The 22,279-nt window shown below is 32.8% G+C and overlaps 2 protein-coding genes across 2 annotated transcripts; one reads left to right on the plus strand and one right to left on the minus strand.

The window, feature by feature from the left end:
- Positions 1-9,943: 9,943 nt before the first annotated feature.
- On the plus strand, positions 9,944-11,646 carry LOC117782637. Its single transcript, XM_034619660.1, has 3 exons — positions 9,944-10,099; positions 11,027-11,488; positions 11,551-11,646. The coding sequence occupies exons 1-3, from the start codon at positions 9,949-9,951 to the stop codon at positions 11,628-11,630; spliced, it is 693 nt and encodes a 230-aa protein (XP_034475551.1). The 5' UTR covers positions 9,944-9,948; the 3' UTR covers positions 11,631-11,646.
- A 167-nt stretch (positions 11,647-11,813) lies between these two features.
- On the minus strand, positions 11,814-20,371 carry LOC117782551 (poly [ADP-ribose] polymerase). Its single transcript, XM_034619574.1, has 6 exons — positions 20,163-20,371; positions 18,735-18,876; positions 18,327-18,660; positions 13,962-14,492; positions 13,321-13,890; positions 11,814-13,255 (listed from the first exon to the last, which is right to left on the minus strand). Exons 1-6 carry the CDS (start codon positions 20,274-20,276, stop codon positions 11,959-11,961), a joined length of 2,988 nt encoding a protein of 995 aa, XP_034475465.1. The 5' UTR covers positions 20,277-20,371; the 3' UTR covers positions 11,814-11,958.
- Positions 20,372-22,279: the final 1,908 nt, after the last annotated feature.

Genomic DNA, 22,279 nt, shown 5'->3' on the forward strand with positions numbered 1-22,279 from the left:
CCAACTTTTGTTTGTAATGAAACACAGCTGAATATCGACTAACCGAAGCTGCGATTGTACGAGCTTTTTTATAGGCGACGCTATTCTTAAAAGGGCAAGACTTGAACACACATAAACCCATATGTGTAACAAACATTGTGAATGCGAGGGTAGCTAAGACATTTGACGTGAAATCTGCTGGATACGTATTTCTGCTCTCCATTTAATAAAAATAAAGCAACAGAGACTGGCATAACACATATCAATGTGCATTTCGAAATTCGCATAGCTCCCATATCTTGTACACTGATAAAAAAAATGTTCTAAAATCAAGATTTTGGTCTCAGAAGTAAGATTTTTGGTCTAAAAAATGCGTCGAGAACATCAAATTCTTGAATTAAGAGAACACATCTTGATTTTAAGAACATTTTAAATAAGACCAAGTTCTTACTTTAAGAATAAATATTCTTAAAATTAAAATCAAAAAATAAAATAAATGAAAATTATTTTTTATATTTATATTTTTTTTATTTTTAAATTTTGATTTATTTATATTTTATTCTGTTTTAGTAATTTTATAAATGTTATTTTAATTTGTTACGCCCTCGTAATTCGAACCGCCGCCTACTGCTTCACAACTGAAGCGGCCTCTCTAACCAGAGCGCCACGGTGCCATAATTTGTTTGATACGAAATAGTACCTATTTATACTTTCCTAACAATTTAAGATTTTTATTCTTATATTAAGATTTTAAGATTTTTTAGATTAATAATCTTAGTTTTAGTAATTTGGTCTTAAAATAATCTTATTTTAAGAACAAAATATTTAAGATGAATGTTCTTGATTTTAGAACTTGGTCTTTTTTTTCAGTGTAGGAAACATCGTTTGAAAACTGTAATTTTTACAACCTGTTTAAAAGTTTGACGCGTAATTGTATTTTAACATTTTTACATCAAGAAACTTTCAAAAATGACACTAGGCAATAAATTTGAACTTTTTGGCTATTACAACACTGGTAAAAAAAAATTTTCTAAAATCAAGATTTTGGTCTCAGAACTAAGATTTTTGGTCTAAAAAATGCGTCGAGAACATAAAATTCTTGAATTAAGAGAACACATCTTGATTTTAAGAACATTTTAAACAAGACCAAGTTCTTATTTTAAGAATAAATGTTCTTAAAATTAAAATCAAAAATAAAATAAATGAAAATTATTTTTTCTTATATTTATATTTTTTTATTTTTAAATTTTGATTTATTTATATTTTATTCTGTTTTAATAATTTTATAAATGTTATTTTAATTTGTTACGAGGGGGATTCGAACCGCCGCCTACTGCTTCACAACTGAAGCGGCCTCTCTAACCAGAGCGCCACGGTGCCATCATTTGTTTGAAACGAAATAGTAGCTATTTATACTTTCCTAACAATTTAAGATTTTTATTCTTATATTAAGATTTTAAGATTTTTTAGATTAATATTCTTAGTTTTGAATGTTCTTGATTTTAGAAGTTGGTATTTTTTTCAGTGAAGAACCAAACCCACTTTTTTGATAGATATGGGGCCCCAAACGAGGAAAAGCATTTTATTTTTTTTTTGCACAGTAAGATTTTTTTTTGGAATGTTTTAAAATTTGGCCTTTTTTTAATACTTTAGCTTTTTTTAGCTTTTTTCTTAGCTTTTTTTACTTTCAAATTCAACGAAAAGTCGAAAAAAAATTATTACATTTTATTTATTTGATTTGCATAGCTGCATTAATTACTCGTCGTTTAAGATATGATTCAATAAAATCTATGGAGAGACGGCGATATAATATTATTTTGTGTCTAGGCATATTTTTGTGGAGCGGCATGACCTTTAGTATGAAAATATTTTGTGATATTTGAGATATCTTAACGAATCTCACACAATATCAATTTGTTGTTATTTTACACATTTTGACCATATTTGGTTCAAATCGGTCTACTATATCATATAGCTGCCATAGAAGGGATCGGTTCAGAATCAGCCTTTAGTATGAAAACTTCTGCTGCTTCTTAAGATTTATCATCCAATCTCGCAGGTTGTATATCTGGTCATGTGTTATATATCCCTACCATATTTGGTTCAAATTTTGTTTGTTGTATAACATATAGCTTTCATGGGACCGATCAGTCGAAAATCAACCTTTGCGTAAAACTTGTTTCATAGTTTATATGCTAGTTACTTAGCCGTCTCTCCATAGATTTTAATGAATCATATCTTAAACGACGCGTAATTAATGCAGCTAAACAAATAAAATTTGAAGTTATCTGTACCAAACTTACAAATAACAAACCTGTCCAAATTTGGTTGGAGTCGGACCACTATAACATATAGCTTTCATGGGACCGATCAGTCGAAAATCAACCTTTGCGTAAAACTTCTTTCATTGTTTATATGCTAGTTACTTAGCCGTCTCTCCATAGATTTAAATGAGTTATATCTTAAACGACGCGTAATTAATGCAGCTATGCAAATAAAATAGATAAAATGATGTAACATATATTTTTCGTCTTTTCCTCGAATTTGAAAGTAAAAAAAGCTAAAAAAAAAAATATAATCATTTTCCGAACTCAAGAATTGATATCTCTTACACTACTGGTTTATATCTTAAACTTTGAATTATAGATATATTCATTAGATTTCAGAAAAAGTGAATCTTTTTAAAATCGGTTTTTGCATTCTCGAGTAAGGATGACAAATGTGGGCGCACCTCTGAAAAAAGTAATAAAAAAGCTAGATTTTTAAAAAATTCTAAAAATAAAATCTCACCATAGAAAAAAAAATGTGTAAGAGACATTTTATGAATGTTTTAGTCGGTTTTGATGACTTCCTTGTACAGCGACATGACCTTTAGTATGAAAATTTTTTGTGTTTTTGGAGATATCTTAACCAATCCCACAGAATATCAATCACTGCGGACGTCAGTTGCGACAGTGACAAAAGCAGCACAAAGGATGCGAAAGGCGACTAGCAATATATACAGCTAATATGAAAAATATGCTATGACTGTTCGATCAGATCGAGCTATATACCGATCGAAAGCTTTAGTCCTAACTTACAAAATGGCATACTAAAACTTTTTCTAACTCACAAGGGTCATGAGACACGGGGATATAAGTGGGAGGGTCAATATTTAAATGATTGCAGCTGTGGAGCCTTTTGGTTAAATTTTATTATTTTTAAAAATTTTAATTAAAAATACGAGTCGAATAATACCTCGATCACCTAAATCCGATAACTGGTTCAAAAGATAAATAAATTTGACATTTTTAGTGGACTTCTCAAAATGAAATGAAAAGTTTGTGTGTCTGCTTGTTTGTCTGTTTGCACCAAAGCGCTAAAAAAAACCTTAAATGTAATGATGGGGATTTATTCCTTCTCGAAAATCTAAAAATGTTTGCTCTACGACTTTTTGAAAAAACCGCTACCTTAGCGGGAAAACGCAATTTCCCGCTAAAATTGAAGCGCCAACAGTACAGAAGCTACAGATATGTCCTGTATATCGTTGGAAAGGTAGTTTTGGGGACTTTTAGGCGTACCTTCTGAACTTTTTATCTAAAGTACTCAGGTAACATTTTACAGGTGAAATAAAGTTTTTTAGCATACATTTTGGTGATTTATGACAAAATGGCTCTTACGATTTTTGTTAAATTGCAATATAATTGCGCAAAAAGTATTTATAGTGTTCGTGATAGCTCACCCTTTTTGCACACAGTGCAGAGTTCGAATTTTCGTGTTTTTTTTTTAAATTATATTTTTATTCAAAAGTTTTTTATTAAACTATATTTTGTTTGTCACAACATTGAATATCAAAAATTTTGGGGCTGAAACACGCTTTTCTTAGACAATTCGACCATATTTGATTAAAACCGGATTACTATATCATATAGCTGCCATAGGAGGGATCGGTTTAGGATCAGCCTTTAGTATGAAAACTTCTGCTTTTTCTTAAGATATATCATCTTATCTCACAGGCTGTGTATTTGGTCATGTGTTATATATCCCTACCAAATTTGGTTCAAATCGGTTCACATTCAATATAGCTGCCAAAAGAGCGATTGAGATATCTTAACTAAAAGTATAAAATATGCATACAAGTTGGTCTTATGGTTCAAATCGGTCCACTATATCATTTATCTGCCATAGGGCCGATCGGTAGAAAATCAAGTTTTATTTTGAATTTTTTTATAGCTACCATAGGAACGATCGATACGAACGGTCGATAAGTCACTTTTAGTATGAACAACTTATTTATTTCTTAAGTTATCTGTACCAAACTTACATATTATAAACCTCGTATGCCTAATACAACCTGTCCAAATTTGGTTGGAATCGAACTACTATAACATATAGCTTCCATGGACCGATCAGTCGAAAATCAACCTTTGCGTAAAGCTTGTTTCATTGCTTATATGCTATTTACTTAGTCTCTCCATAAACTTTCATGAATCATATCTTAAACGACGCGTAATTAATGCTGCTATGTAAATAAAATAGAAAAAAAAATGTTATAAATTTTTTGACTTTTAGTAGAATTTTAAATAAAAAACATGTAAAAAAAAAAGAAAACAAAAAAACATAATTTTCTTAATTCGAAAATTTATGTCTCTTATAGGCTTTTTCCACGACCACTCACATTTGCCACATTTGCTCACATTTGAATGTGCCTCATATTTGGCTTTCCACGACCAAATGTGAAACTGTTAAGACACTTAAAGCAAAGCAGCTGTTCGGCTTCTGTGCACAAATTATAAAAAGCAGACAATAACAACATTTTATTATTTATTATGATATTATAATTGGCGCAAATTTAATGCCTACCGATTTTATTGATGAAAACAGCTGGTTAAGGTGATAATTGCTTTTTCTTACGAGTTTATCGAAAAACATCGCGTGTTCGATAAAAATATACTGAAATTCACCAGGTCGAATGACAAAAAATCGGCTCATTCATTATGAATGAGTCAAAATAATCATTCGGATTTTGTACTGAAATGAAGTCCACATTTAAGCCAAATGATGAAAATGGCGTCGAATGAGCCAAATGTGCTGTCGTGGAAATAGGCTATTAATCTACTGGTTTAAATCTTAGACTTTGTCTGAATGAATTACAGATAAAGGGAGCGCCAAAATTTACGCACGATTTTAATTAAATAGAAAACACATTTTTTAGTCCCTATAAAGTATATATATTCTTGATCAGCATCAGAAGTCAGCACAATCAAGTCGATATAGCAATGTCCGTCTGTCTGTCTATCTGTCTGTATGAACACCTAGATCTCAGAGACTATAAGAGCTAGAGATACCAAACTTTTTAAGTAGGTTCCTCTATATTGCAAGCAGATCAAGTTTGTTTCAGAATTTGCCCACGCCTCCATTATCGCTTAAAAATCGACATAGAAAATTTCATACCCAAATTATAAGAGCAATTTGAAAGCTAGAGATTTAAGATTCTGCACAGACAAAGAAAAAAGTATCCTAGATTTTTGATGAAAATTTCACTTTGATCGGACAGTAAATAGTCAAGATATTCAAATAATAAATTGGGCGAAAGACATTCAATTTTAATTCTTTTTCATTTAAAATTCACCATGACTGTAGCATCGGCCGACTAGTTTTTTTAAATTTATGTATTGAATTGAATATTGTTCGTCACAAAATTTGTACCAGAAATTTTGGGACATGGAATGACTTTCGTCACTAGACTTTTACCTCAAGAAGGGTTTTTTTTAAGATATGTATATGTATATAAAATGGGAAATTTCGTGCCGTGATATATTAGAAAAAGTGGAATTTTATTGACTATAACATATTGAAGTTTGATAAAAATGTCATGTATCAATTTTTCATAAATCGCCAAACAGGAAGTTAACAAACCTTATTTCACCTGTAAAAATTAACTGGAGTGCCTTACAAAAAAAATTTTTATCGGAATTTGTCGTTTCCCGCTAAGCTAGCGTTTTTTTTAAGAAGTCGTAAAACAAACATTTCTAGATTTTCGAAGAGGAATAAATCCTCATCATCAAATCTCGGATTTTTTTAGAGCTTTGATGCAAACAGACAAGCAAAAAATAAACAAACAAACTGACTTTTCATTTCATTTTTAAAAGGCCACTTATAATGTCAATTTTATTTATTATACTCGTTACTTAAAAAATAAGTAAAAGGGTATATTGTGTTCGTTGGAATGTATGTAACAGGGAGAAGGAGGCATCTCCGACTCATCATCAACAGCCGAGTCAATATAGCCATGTTTGTCTGTCCGTTTATGTGAGCGCCTAGATCTTAGAGACTATAAGAGATGAAGATACCAAACTTCTACACACAGACTCCAAAGGGGTTGGAGCAGGTCAAGTTTATTTCACATTTTTGTCACACCCCCTTCAGCCCTCGCAAATCGCGATAAACCGTTACTTCCTCTGTATAAAAAAAGGATCTCAGAGACTATAAGAGGAAGAGTAAACAAATTTTGCCGACTGATTTCAATCTACAACCGCAGATCAAGTTTGTTTCAAATTTAAGCCACAAGTAATTTCTTTAAACAAAAGAATCTCAGAGACTATAACAGATAAAGATACCAAATTTGTCACACAGATTTCTATAAACCTTATTCAGGTCAAGTTTGCTTTACATTTTTGTCACGCCCCCTTCCGCCCCCGCAAATCGCGAAAACCGTTCGTTCCTCTGTAAAACAAAAGGATCTCAGAGACTATAAGAGGTAGAGTAACCAAACTTGGCACACCCCCACCCCCCACCGCCCCCGCTAATCACGAAAAACCACCACACCCACAGATGTTAAGATAATACAGTTTTTATGGTAAATAACTAGTAATATTATCTATTATCCCACTGAATCGCATCAAGATCGGACAAGTAAAACGACAGATATGGTGATTTAATGTTTTCAAAGTAATACAATTAATTACTTTAAAGTACTTTTATATATATTGAAATAAATAATGGGTATCCTATGGTCGGGATCTCGACGATAGCCTTTCCCACATATTTTTTTATCCAGTTGTCGGATTTAGGTGATCGGGGTATAAATTAACGCGTATTTTTGGGTACAATTTTTTTTTTTTTTGAAATAAAAAATTTTACTAAAAGCCCCCAACGGCTCCTTTTAAATTTTACCTCTTCCACTTACACCTCCTTACCCCATGAACCAGGTGAGTTAGTAAGTCTAATTTGATTATTTTGTAATTTTGTTAGTTAAGACTATACCTTTCGATCAGTATATAACTCAATCTCATCGGACAGTCATAGCAAGTTTACCATATTAGCTGTATATATAGCTATGAGTTAGCAAAAGATTTAGTATGTCATTTTGTTAGTTAGGACTAAAGCTTTCGATTGTAGCAGTTGTAGCAAATTTTCCATATTAGCTGTATATATTGCTAGTCGCCTTCGCACCCTTCGTGCTGCTTTTGTCACTAGCGCGGACTGCCGTCCGCAGTGATTCGCCTTTCGCACCCTTCGTGGACTGCCATACGCAGGGATATTGTTTGTTCTGCGTGAGGCAGAAAAATTAAGTTTAGCATACAGGTAATTTGGTTCTTTGGTGGTAATTATTTATTTATTTTGTGCTCCAATATTAATGCCCGAAGCTTTTGTCCTGTGTTCCAGACTATGGTTATATATTTTGAATGAATAGAAGGAAATGTGGTTAGTCACATATCTCGATGTATTGTTGAACCTTACGTTAGGTCTGCGCTTTCTGATGTAATCTGTGTTGCAAAAGATTTTAACTTCACAGAAAAGAGCGGGTGTCAAGTAGGTCTAAGCCATAAGGCGTTTAATGTTCAGTGGTAAGAGGTGCTGCGTCAAGTAGTTTCCAAAGTAGAGGTGGGCACGGGCCGTGCCGAACGTCGTGGCCTATGGGCCTTTTTAAAAAATTGTCGGGTCGGGTCTAAAAACCTCATTTCAGGTCGGGCCGGACCGGTCTCGTGCCTGACTTTCGACCACGAAGGCACGAAACACACAAACCATTGGATTTTTGTTCGACTGTTAAGTTCAAATGTTGATAAAATATTATTTTTGAATAGTAATTTGAAATAATTACATAAATACATATTAATCTTAATGTAATTTTTGACATCTGGAAATGTTTTAATTTAAAACATTTTAAGTAAAGCTTTTGAAAATCGGTTTTGCCATTCTCGAGTAATGATGACAATGATGTGGGCGCACTTCTGAAAAAAAGTATTAAAAAAAAGCCAAATTTTAAGAAATTCTAAAAAAAAAAATCTCTTTTTCTTTATATGCTAATAACTAAGCTGTCTCTCCATACATTTTAATGAATCATACCTTAAAGAATTTCTAAGTCAATAAATCGTAAAAAAAAGGTAAAATAAAATCATCGTTTTCTTAAATCAAAAATTGATAGCTCTAAAACTACTGGTTAAGATCTTAGACTGTGTTTAAATGAATTAAAGATATACCTAACTGTTTTCAGAAAAGTACCATATAGTATAGTATCATATAGTAAGTATCATATAGCTGTCATGGGAACAATCAGTCGAAAATGTATTAAAAAACTCTGCAAAGACATAAAATCTTTAGCGTACCGAACGACATCCACGTGCTTGGGCACAGGGTATTCTACTGCCGATTGCGCCCGACTGTAACCGAGCAGGGTGCGGAGCCCCATTGTCAACTTTCACCCGTACAACATTGAATTGCCCATTATCTACAAATTGGGAAATCGATCAACCACGTGGCTAAATATTTGAAAATTTATTTAAATCTATTAAAGATGAAAAAACAATTAAAGCTCACGATTTAGTGCTCACTTTGATCATATATGAAAACTGCTGGGAAAATTACCTTCTTAATTTATTGGCACTTCAAATATAATAAATACTAAAGATTTTGGCTACATCTTCTATATGTGACTAATTTTCTTATTTTTGTGAGGAATTGTAACTGAATTTAAATATACACATGTCTTATACATTTACTTTCTTTTCTTTTTAACTAAATTCTAACAAGTAAAAGCGCAAAGCTTTTTAAAAGTTCGCAGCCGCTAAATACTCTATATTAATATTTTTGTAAAGTTAGAATTCTATTAGGCTTAAAACATCATGACATACTGAACAACAATTAATTGAGGTATATTTGTAATATATTTGCATTAAATTGAACCAAATTATTATCAAGAATTGATATATTGTGCTTTTAATGGCATCAAATATTCCGCAACATTCTTTTACTTAACGTAGTAACCTCTTTTCAAATGACAATAGGTACAGTGTATTTAAATTGGACAGTGAAAGTCCAGTTATTCATCACCGTCTACAAATCCAGAAAAGTACGATTCCATTACTGCACGTACTACAGAAGTTGAAAAACACGTAGCACGGCTGCAAAAGTCTCATGAATACATAATTGAACCCACAATTGGTCAGTGCATACATACCAAAAAGAGTATGTTATCTACTCAAAAGTATGTGACTGTAGTATACCCTGTTTTTGAATGTTTATATATTCTCACGCTATGAAATATATACACGGTGATATCTCCTTTTACATGTAACATAAAAATAGCTGGGATTTTTACAACTTACTTTTCTTTTTGTAAACCGAAAAAAAACGTTTTTTTTTTTTTTAAAAGACGTAAAAAATGACGGTAATCGTTACGAAACCTATCGGTTTTAAAGATATTTCGTATATAATCGATACCCAAAATACAAGCTTTACCGAAACCCTAAATGAAACCGATATTTAATTTGGTTTGATATCCTCGTATTCACAATCCTTTAATACCCTTTTAATCCACTTTCATTGAGTAGAGGGTATTAAAATACAGTTATGTATATTCAATTTTACATACACTGTCGATTGTACTATTATACGCATTTTCGAACCTTAACTCATACGCTTGGGGCTTAAAACATACTCGTTCGTATTACCGACGTTCATTTGAGTTTTGTTAACGGTTACATGCAAATGTTGCGGCCAATTGAAAAAATGAACTCGAATTTTCTAATTATATTCGCGTATGTGTGGTACATTGTTGTAAGTGCTAATGCATCGGACATATCCTATAGTCAGGATACATATGCAGACGCCTTGCAAAACTCACATAAAATAGACTTCGGTGCGTAAACTAATATAAAAATAATGTTATAACACTGCTTTCGAGCTAATTTAAATATACGAATGTATAGTAAATCATAAGTCACTGAAATTCATTGCAACCAATTACGAACTCAAAACTAACTAAACTGTGGCAAAGACAAAACTTATTTTAAGTGCTGAAACCAAGTTGAGGTAGCTCGGGATTAAAAACTTATGTTTTGCAAACCAAACCAACCAATTTTCACTAGAGTTTGTTGGGATAGCCGCGAATGACTCAAAATTTGTAACTTTGTGGTCTCAATGTGAAAGAAATAATATATGTCTGTAAAGCTAAATTATTTGTAACCTGGTTTTCAGTGTGTCGCCTTATTGTTAAGGATAACTGAAGGATAAGTGACACAGTGACTCAAGAAGAGATACAAAAATATACGAGCAAACGAATCCGATTGTAATTAAACTTTCTGCCATGCAAACTCAAAATACAATTACTACTAGTAAAAGAAACTTTCAAAATATGGTGATATGTGAACAATTACAAATGAATCTTGAACTTAATTTCCTTTCCGATTGACTCAAAATTTAAACAAATCTTTGAGGGTTATTTGTATATAAGCATGTTCAGGATCGCAATCGCAAAATAAAAAAATAACTAAAACTTAAAAATATTGTTGTCTTGTTATTTCAATTTTTCGATTAGACTAGTGCTTTTTAATGGAAAAAATGTAGCTTCTGTCAAATTGAGGTTTTCGGTGCAATTTATAACATGACGAATTCTACCATCAAGATTATGTCGGTAATGATCTATCTTAAAATTAAGAATCAAATTTTTGAAGACTGCTTACTTTACTGATGCTGCAGGAGAGTTCTTTACATAAATTAATTTCATTGTAGTGTTATTTTATGTGTAACGATAAACTTGTATAACTACTCATTCTTATTCAATTAGATGCGACTGGAGGAGGATATGATTACAATCCACCAAAAGACATAAACTACCTACCACCAGCCACCTCACCACCGGTTCCTGTATACGGCCCACCACCAGATGTCAGCGGAGGAGGCTATGATTACATTCCACCTAAAGACAATAGCTATTTGCCACCAGCTCCACCACCACCTGTTTACGGCCCTCCACCATTGTATAATTATCCACAGGCACCTTTTTATAAGCCAGCACATCCTATACCGTATCATTCACATGATTCGTTTTTGGCCAAGCTAAAATCGAAAATTAGTCTCTTTACGCTTGGGAAATTAGTTTTAAAACTTTTGATATTTAAAAAAATAGTGAAATTCATCGGAATAATTTTTTTGCTACTAGTATTACCAAAGCTAAAGAACTTATTTCACGATAATATGAGTGGTGAAGATGATGAAATGAACAGCAAGCATGTGGAGACTGATAAGGGTAAGAGTAATTATTTAATTTATTTATTCAGAAATTGAACATTTAATTATTTTTAATTTCAGAAAAATTGGAAAAACAAATAAATGATGTTTATGAGTTTATAACTAGCTCGATACAAGATTTTGAAGAAAAATATACGTAAAGCGATGAACCTGTTTATAAAATTCCATATTTATATTTTTCGAAGTATTATTTATTTAATTAAAATGAAATTTAGATGTATAGTTTTTGAATATATTGAAAATCTGAAACTCATTTTGTTTTTTTTGTTTTTTATACTTTTCTTTGGGGATTGAAAATAAAGAATGCAAAACGCCTGAAGAGATTTTATTGTTTTTAAAAAGCAGCTTTTATTAATCATTTTTTAACATGAATTCCAGTCGTAGCAGATTTAAAACATTTAACTTGGATTCTGAAGTGTAAATAAAATGGAAAGTATTTAGAATTAGCTTTTGTTTAAAAAAGCATTATTAGTACTTGTACTTAAATTCCAGACGGAACAAATATTGAACGTTAACTTGTGCTATATCGTATACAATAAACTCATTATACAACAACGATGACTTCAATTTATCATCAGTGACAGGCTTTCCAAGAGGAACTTCAACACCATCATCTCGAATGATGGACTCCTTCGGATCTGGCATAGTGCGTCCACGGCCATAACAGCTATGTTTATTCTTCGGTAACTGTGTAACATATTTAGCTGCAGTACACTCCATCATGTCGCCCAATGCCACTTCAGAGAGAAGCATAAGTCCTGTAGAATTTTGCTGGCTGGTACAACAATAGTTTGCCGATTTAGATACCATATCTGCAAAATATATTCCCTTGCCGAACATGTAGCCAGTAGGTGGTGCTTCTGGTGGTGCAATTTTTAGACCATGTGACAATATGCCCACAAAGTTTGTAAGTCGTGAACCGTGCCATAGCAACTTTCGGTTGTGTAGCTTCTTAAATGGCTTAAAGCGACGAGCCTCACCTTGACGAGCTACCTTGAATATGTCGATAACTTCCAGTTCATATGAACTATGCGTAGATGCGTGTGTATTTTGAACATACTTGTTTAGAAGTGCAAATTCGTCGCTAGTTTTGTCTAGTGGTTCCAATTGTGTTTTCAATTGCTCATAATGTTTGTCCAGCGGATTGATGCCATCAACATTATTATTATCTTCGTTCTTTATTATATTGTAAGCAACTTCAATTTCCGATAGTGAATCCAACATTTGCCGCAAATTTTCAACTTGCTCAATTGACTCAATTAAAGGTGGTGCATTGACTCCAAAATTGTGTGGGATCAACGTATAAAATCTATTACTAGCATCAATGAATCGAGTGTTAGAGGCGCGTTCTTGAATCAATTCATAGATTTCGTTTATAACAATATATGCCGACTGGAGTTGCTTCAGGCTCAATTTGCCCAAGGGCATTTTCTCCATATCGATGTGAAATTCTAGCATTGTTTTCTTCATAGAATCAACATCAAATATAAGTTTTATTAGGTTCTGAACGGAAGCTTCTAGTTTAGAATCAATTTGTGAGCTGCTGACATTTTCGACTTTTTTATCATCTTCATATTCAATGTCGATCGGATACATACGACCAGGATGTTTAACAAAATTGTTTCTGTTTTCAAATGAATTTCCAGTTTTATCTGCATATACTTCATGAAAACTTTGTACTGCTGCGAGTACTGTGTGAAAATCTTCTACCTTTGAATTTCCGATTGTTGTGCCAATACGACCCCAAGAACGAAATATCCAATACCTGTAGATATTTATAAAATTAATGTCAAATAATCGTACAAACAGAATTTAATTGCAATAACGTACTTATTTTTGTTATCGGCCTCCAAAAGCTGAAGCTTATAATATGAATTTTTATTGCGCTGTATGTCTGTCAAGCCCAGCACAATGTTGTATTTATTATCGCCTTTAACATATACATGAGCGATATCCTCTAGTCCACTATCTGGATCAACAGCCAGTCCATTTTTTACTTTAAGTGTCACTGACTTTGGCACCGATTTAGTGTAAATACTCTTGGATTTTGAGCTCTTTACTTCTTCTTGAGGTAGTCGGGCTGACGGATCTGTACCCCAATCGCACAGGGTCATACTATTTATAAAGTTGATGGCACCAGAGCCATCGTTTTCAACACAGTCAAGGTATTTCATTGGAACAATATGTATGCCAAGCTCTTTCGCTTTTTTCATGCGAGATGATAGCTTCTCAACTTCTTTTTCAGTAGATATTATAGCAATAACATCATCAGTTATTTTAGAATCGCATTTACCGCCCAATTTTCCAATACGTTTCTTTAATTCCGACTCATTATCTTTCATGCCAATTGTTGAAAATTTAAAGTTGTATAGTGGTGGCCGTTCACGCTTTATTTTGGGACTGAATTAACAGTAATGACAATATATAAGTATACCTTTTATAAATTAATTTAATCGTTGTTAGTTACTCACCCATCAAGTTCTTCGGGATTTTTCTTGATTGCAATGTCTTTAGCTATAGTAGACGCACTTGGTGGTAAATACTGAATGATTCGCATTTCTGGTTTCTTTTTGTATTTACTTAAAAACTTATAAGAAGTTTTAAGTTCACTTGGAATCTTGCAAGCAGTACGTTTAGGTTCTGTTAATACCTTTGTGCATTTAGTCCATTCCGATATGTTACCATTACAGGAGTAACCAAATTTATTAAAAGTGAACTGATGACTCTTGCATTCTGGACAAAATTCGATTGCGCCAAATGTCAATAAATCTGCCGCTTGATCCAAAAGTTTTTCAGAATCCCCAACAATAGGGTCTTGTTTGTTATACTCCAATAGTTTTTCAATATCTGGTTTCTTCATTTCTGTTTTTAATTCATCACGAAATTTAAATAAGATATCGTTTTGCTGCTTTAGTTTTTTTGTCTGCTCCTTTTTCTGGGACTCATCTTCTATCTCCAGCTTCGGTTTTTTGGCATCTGGTGTGTCCTCTGACTTAATTGCACTGCAATCAAAAATGTAAATTAACGGAAGTTTGCAAGCTTAAAAAAAAAACACATAGTAATAATTTCTCAATGTCAATTAATATCAATTCAACGTCAAATATGCTGGAAAAAAAGATTTCCCACGAAATTAAACATAAGATGTGTAAAAATCAAAAAACCTAATGAAATCGAGAATTTATCTCAGAGTCCTCTTTTCTTACTACTAAAAATATTATTCTAAACCAGCGGTGGGCCCGAAATTTACAATCGCTTCGCTCGCGGTGACGTGCGGCTACAGTTGAGCACGCTCGGCAGTGGGATACCCTAAGCCCAGGTACTCTTTTATAAAAGTCGATTTTCGACCAATTGTTTCTATGGCAGCTTTATGATATATGAAACCGATTTGAAAGAAATTTGGTCAGAATGTACAAAACCAACATTAATGCATATTCTATCAGTTTGGTTGGCAAAAAACTTTTTCATACTAAAACTTGATTTCCTACCGATCGGTCCTATGACAGCTATATGATATATAGTGGTCCGATTTGAACCAAATTTGGGCAGGATGTATAATACCAGCCCAAATGTATATTCTATTAGTTTAGTTCTGATATCTCAACAGACAAAAAACTTTTTCATACTTAAACTTCATTTTCGATGCATCGTTCCTATGGCAGCTATATGATATAGTGGTCTGAAGTCTCTAGCTCCTATGGTCTCTGAAATCGACGCGTTCAAACAAACGGACTGACGGACATGGCTCAATCGACTCGGCTGTTGATCCTGATCAAGAATATCACTGCGGACGGCAGTTCGCGTTAGTGACGAAAGCAGCACGAAGGGTGCGAGAGGCGACTAACAATATATACAGCTAAGTTGGAAAATTTGCTACGACTGTCCGATCAGATCAAGTTATATATTGATCGAAAGGTTTAGTCCTTACTTACAAAATGGCATACTAAAACTTTTTCTTATTCACCTGGGTCATGAGATACGGGGGTGTAAGTGAAGGGAAAAAATTTGTATGATCGCAGCTTGTGGAGCCGTTGGGGCTTTTCAGTAAAATTTTTTATTTTTTAAAAATTCTTATCAAAAATACGCGTCGATTGATACCTCGATGACCTAAATCCGTTCACTGGTTCAAAAGATAAATAAATTTGAAATTTTTAGTGGACTTCTCAAAATGAAATGAAAAGTTAGTTTCTTTGTTTGTCTGTTTGTATCAAAGCGCTAAAATAGCTTAGATGAATGATTGGGATTTATTCCTCTTTAAAAATCTAGAAATGTTTGTTCTACGACTTTTTCAATTTCCCGCTAAATCCCGCTAAAATTGAAACCTCAACAGTTTCCAAACCATAGAAGCTACAGATATGTTCTATATATCATTGGAAAGGTGTGTTTGAGGTCTTTTATGCGTACCTTTTTTTCTAAAGTATTCAGGTAACATTTTACAGGTGATATAATGTTTTTAAGCTTACGTTTTGGCGATTTCGGACAAAACGGCTCTAACGATTATCTATTATTATATCGATCTATTATGTTGTAATACGAACAATTTCGCTTTTTTTGGTATATGAAACATAAGTTTTGGTTGAGGGGCTTGGAAAATATTATCTGTTAAGTGAATAAATACGGTCAAAAATCATGTTTTAGTACGAAAAACTTTTTGGTTTTATGAGATATCTCAACCAAACTTATACAATATGCATTTAACTTGGTGTTATATACCCTGACCAAAGTTGGTTCAAATCGGACTACTATATCATATAGCTGTCATAGGACCGATCGGGTCAAAATTAAGTTTTAGTATGAAAAACTTGTTTGCTTAGTGAGATATTTTAACCAAATTGATAGCATATGCCTTTAAGTCAGTTTTAAAAATACTGACCGAAGTTAGTTCTTATCGGACCACTATATCATATAGCCAATCGGTCCAATATTAAGTCTAAGTATGAAAAACTTTTTTGTTTTACGAGATATCGTAACCAAACTAATAGAATATGCATTTAAATTAGACTTATATATCCTGACCAAAGTTGGTTCAAATCGGACTACTATATCATATAGCTGTCATAGGACCGATCGGGTCAAAATTAGGTTTTAGTATGAAAAACTTGTTTGCTTAGTGAGATATTTTAACCAAATTGATAGCATATGCATTTAAGTCAGTTTAAAAAATACTGACCGAAGTTAGTTCTTATCGGACCACTATATCATATAGCCAATCGGTCCAATATTAAGTCTAAGTATGAAAAACTTTTTTGTTTTACGAGATATCGTAACCAAACTAATAGAATATGCATTTAAATTAGACTTATATATCCTGACCAAAGTTGGTTCAAATCGGACTACTATATCATATAGCTGTCATAGGACCGATCGGCTCAAAATTAGGTTTTAGTATGAAAAACTTGTTTGTTTAGTGAGATATTTTAACCAAATTGATAGCATATGCCTTTAAGTCAGTTTTAAAAATTCTGACCGAAGTCAGTTCTTATCGGACAAATATATCATATAGCCAATCGGTCCAATATTAAGTCTTGGTATGAAAAACTTTTTTGTTTTACGAGATATCGTAACCAAACTAATAAAATATGCATTTAAATTAGACTTATATATTCTGACCAAAGTTGGTTCTAATCGAACCACTATATCATATAGCTGTCATGGCACCGATCGGTCGAAATCCAAGTCCTAGTATGAAAAACTTTATTTTTTCATAGTAAGTACGGGGTCTCCGACAGTAGAGTATGCTCGGCTGTAGCAACGCGAGCAAAGCGAGCAGGGGGCGAAGCCCCCTATTTTTTCTTGATAATTAAAGAAAAAAATTTTGTTTAATATGAAAAACGTTTAACAACAAAATTTATATATTTTACTATTTGCTTGCATTAATAATAAAGTTACAATGTCAAAGGCAAAAGCAATTGCAAAAATTTCTGATATCCCAAAAAAAAAACCTCTACACGAGTTAAAAGTCTAGTGACGAAAGCAATTTCTAGCCCCAAAATTTCTGATATCCAATTTTGTGACGAACAAAATTCAGTTTAATCTAAAAATTTTAAATATAAATAAATGAAAAAAAAAAAAGAAAATCAAATAAATGTACTGTGAAATATCTCTTGTTAATTTTTGTAAATAAATTTTGTCACATTAAGATTTATTGTTTCTCCTTGTTTCACGAAGAAGGAAATGTGGCGGCAAAGGGAAAAACAATATTCTTAATATTGATTTTACACAATGGAACAAAATAAAAAATTTGGTTGTTAACTAATTTGAATTCGTGATTTCAAATCTACCCTCAGATTTTTTTTAGAAGAATTTGAGCACAGAAGAACTTAAATCTGAAATTTTTGATGGTCCACAAATAAAAAGGTTGATAATGGATTAAAACTTTAATAGTTATAGAACTGATATAGATAAAAAAAATATATATATATATATACATACAAAAAATGGCTGAAATGAATTTGTTTGAGCTGCACATAATTTTATGGGAAGCCAAAATAATAAAAGTTATGCAGAGCATATTGAACGGATATTGTCACACTTCTAAAGGTACACACGCTTTAAGGTACACTACCTCCACAGTTATTTTAACCGTTTTTGATAAGTAGTGCTTTTTTTTCTAATGGTTTTCCCACAAGCGAGTTTTTTCCTTAAGTTTAAATTGTGAAACGCTCGTCGTTAATAATTTGAGGACCCATTTTCAAAATAAAATTTCACATCTTCAGCGCGTTCTATGAGAATGTAATAATATAAGGTAAAAAGTTTAATAATGCTTGAGCACCCTGTATGCATTGTTACAAAAAGTTGCTATAAATGGTATTAAATGCAGAACAATCTAGTTTACTCACGGTAGAAGCTTTTTAACTTCTGCTTTTTCCTCGGCTTTTAGCTGCTTAAATCCCGGCAGGTTTTCGCCAGTGTCAAACCAACCAACGTCCGATCGCAATCTAGCGAAGCACTCCAAATGATGCCACAATTTCTGACCGCCGTATTTCATTCCCACTTCAGTGTCAAACACGGTTTTAGATACCCGAACTTCATCTTTGCTTATTTTTAGTTCACATCCGCGGCATGCTGCCCGCCCAGATTTGGCGTATTCAATTCCAAAATCCTTAATTGCTTGCTGTTCCTCCTTTGAGCGCTTTTTTCCCGACTTGCTCTCCACGGTTTGTGAACCGGTTCCTAAAATAAGATGGAGCAAATTAAAAGCCTTATTTCATTCTCTTCAACATATCCGTTTACCCAATTATACATACCGACAAGTTTTTCAATTTCAGTTTGGTCAGCAAATCTCAAGTTTTCATAGTTTTTAATGTCCCCCACAGAGGCTGGCCGTTGCTTCTTGAAAAAACAGTCTTTGTGATACCACTGTGCCACTTTTCCATCATGAAAAGGAGACTAACAAATAAAAAAAGAATTCAATAAATACCAGACCAGCAGTTTTGATATGGAATAATAACGATTTTCTTTAGAACCGATATCTATTTATAAAAGTTTTTTTTTTTATATGTAAAGTTACATATTAAAAAATACAAAGCGATTATTATATGTGTTATGAAATTTTTTTTTCCTAACTTTGTTGCATTTTATTTTACAACAAATCTATCTTATTTTCAGAGGAGCAAAATGGGAAAAGCCGAAAGCATAACATAAATTTCATCCTATCCAATATTTCTATATATATATGAATTTTTATGGTATAGATTATAGAGGAATAAATAAAATTTAATAGGATCCTTAATATTCGTCCTTGAAGGACATGTGATGTATCATATGAAAGGTACTTAATCATATTTCAAGAATGTGTTATCATCTCAGCGAAAAGTTTAACACAGAAGCCGAAAACTATTGTTTAATTTTATTTTGAGCAAAAAAAATAAAAATCACTTTTTTATCATAATTTTTGAGTTTTATATTTATTTAATCATTATGACGTGATTTTAAAAATAAAACATATAATGATTACGGTCCCTGTTTAAAACCGCTTTGTGCACCGGTATGAACTAAAACTAAAGAGACAATCTGGAACTGGAGCCTTGTACCGATTTTTGTTTTGGTATTAATCCCTGTTATTAAAAATAAGATCGCTAAGATATCGACTTTTTCTAAGCGCTTTCTAGCAAGAAGAGTTTCCTATTCTAGTGAAATGTGTAAACACTAATTCTTATAGTATCCTTAACGCATTGAAATATTTAAAATTTCATTGTGCACCGGTATGAACTGGAACCAAAAGGAACCAGAACCTTGTGCCGACGGTTGTTTTGGTATTAATCCCTGGTATTATAGGAGTTTCGTATTCTGGTGAAATACACACAAATATGTAAAAATTCTTTTAGTATGTAACCGTACGTGATTCAATTTTCGAGTTGGATGAAAATACAATGACTTGTGAGCAACCAATTCATTTCCGAGTTGACACATTCATAGATTTTCCCAAATGCGTCTTCAATCTAATATACAACTTTCAATCAACGACTTTGTCAAATTTAAACTCACGTCACCCGCCATCGGCCAACTTTGCATGTTTGTTGTATGTACATACTTATGTACATTTGTGTGCAAAAGGCCTGAGTACCTGATACATACCTAAAGTAAATGTTTTTATATTCATTAAGAAGTTGATTCCAGCCGGAAAATGGTTAGGTCTATATTGCATGTCAATGTACAACGCTGAATTTACATACCTGCACCATTATAGCCAGACGTACAGAATCTTTTGGAATCGGCGATTTGCATCCCTTGCAAGAGGCTCTACCACTTTTGGCATATTCTGCCATGTAAGGTAATTCGACATCCATTTTGAGCTTCTTGGGTGTTTGTTACAGAAATTTATAAACAAAAATTTCTGCAGACGCCAAATTCCCGGCAAACGATCAATGTCAATATCACGACAATTGTGAGTGTCCGACTGGGTGAAGAAAATCAATCGAAATAATAATGTTAAAAATGTGTAATCAACGTTGACTTGAAACAGTGGAATGAAACAAAAATGAAAATGTGGAATACAGAAGAGACAGATCCATTTGTCTACGGAAAAATTTGTATAAAAAATATATCCTTTCATATTCTCGTACAAAATAGTTTCCATGCAAAATGTAGTCTTATTTAGTATATTTATTTAGTTATTGAAACAGCTGATTTTCAATAGGCTGCCTGTAAGAACAATGAAATTTTTAATCTTTTTACACCATATGACAAAAATAGCCGCAATTCATTTAAAAAGAAAACAAATATGTTTGGAGTTATTCAACAAGGATAAAAAAAAGCTACAATGTAGGATACAACTGAAACCATCTGTGTGCCCCAAAATATGTAAATAGAAATTTATTTTTATTATATAAATAGAGAAATCTACAAAATATATATATTGAGTTACTAAACATAAATTATGCTACATTTTCCTTTCCCCATGCGTCCTCAATGTATTCTGATCAGCTGGTGTTTTTTAGATTTAAACAAATAATTTAATGATTGTTTACATTTTGAAAATGCTGAAATTTAATGGGATATGTTGAAAATAAAAGTTCAAGAAGGAGGAATATACAAGGGCATGCAATCAAATATGTGCGTAAAAGTTGTATGATGATTCTCTGATTAATGTGTTTGGCAGAATGTATGTAACAGGTAGAAGGGGCGTGGCAGACCCCCCAAATATATTCTTGACAGGATCAACAGCCGAGTCGATTAAGCCATGTCCGTCTGTCTGTCCGCCCGTCCGTCTGTTTAAACGAGTCGATCTCAGAGTCTATAAGAGCTAGAGACTTCGACTTTGGTATGTAGGTTCGTGGATACCATACGCAGGTCAGGTTTGTTTCCAAACTTGGATGTCACGCCCTCATCGCTCACAAGCACTGAAAGCTGCAAATTAATAATTTTAGTTAGTAATATTTCCGATTCATCGCAACATATATTCAATAAGTTTCTGCTTATTAACATTTTCCGCTTTAAAAATCTCATAAAATTAGACATTGTCTTTTATATCAAATTTCGCGCGCACTGCAGCAGCCTTTGGCTCGAATGGTAGTCTATTTTGCTGGGCCAACTCCAAATAAAAAAAACCCAAGTAGAGACCGATATATCATGAATGTAGCCGAATTAGTTTGGGGACTCAACTAGTTTTTTTTTTTTTTAATCTTTAAAGTTTCCATACAAAATTGCCTATTATTGTTGTTGCTTTGTGCAACTTGTCGCTTTACAGCTCGTTTACCAACACTGATTTGGTCACACGGTCACAAGTAGCTTCTTAAACATTTCTATAAACTTCAATCTAGGGGTAATGGGGAGTGTAAGTAAAAGACCGTAGACAAAAATTGTTTTTAATAACAATCATATAAATGCTTTTCTAGTGCTCTTCCAACTTCTTTTGGAATTGGAGCTTGGCCAAATATTCAAAATAAATATATTTTAAGCAATTCTGTATGGAAACTTCAAAGATTAAAAAAAAAATAGTTAAGTCCCCAATCTAATTTTTTTGGCTAAATTAATGATAAAATGCTCTCTATTTAGGGTTTTTTTTTTGATTTGGAGTTGGCCCAGCAAAATAGACGTTTACCTAATGTTGTAGTTAGAAGCTATCTTAACCAAACTGTTAGAATATGCATCTAAGTTGGTTTTGTACATTCTGACCAATTGTTCGAAAGACAACCTCAGAACACAGTAGCTGGGCACAGGGTATCCTACTGTCGGGCGTGCTCGACTGTAACCGCCCACTTGTTTTATATGGAGTTTAGACCTTACAGAACGTTTTCTGGTCTACACTGTACGGCCCTTAAGCTAAGAATAACATAAGCGATGAGGAGTT

Source organism: Drosophila innubila, assembly GCF_004354385.1.
Source record: "Drosophila innubila isolate TH190305 chromosome 2L unlocalized genomic scaffold, UK_Dinn_1.0 5_B_2L, whole genome shotgun sequence".
In the NCBI taxonomy this organism is placed as follows: Eukaryota; Metazoa; Arthropoda; class Insecta; order Diptera; family Drosophilidae; genus Drosophila; species Drosophila innubila.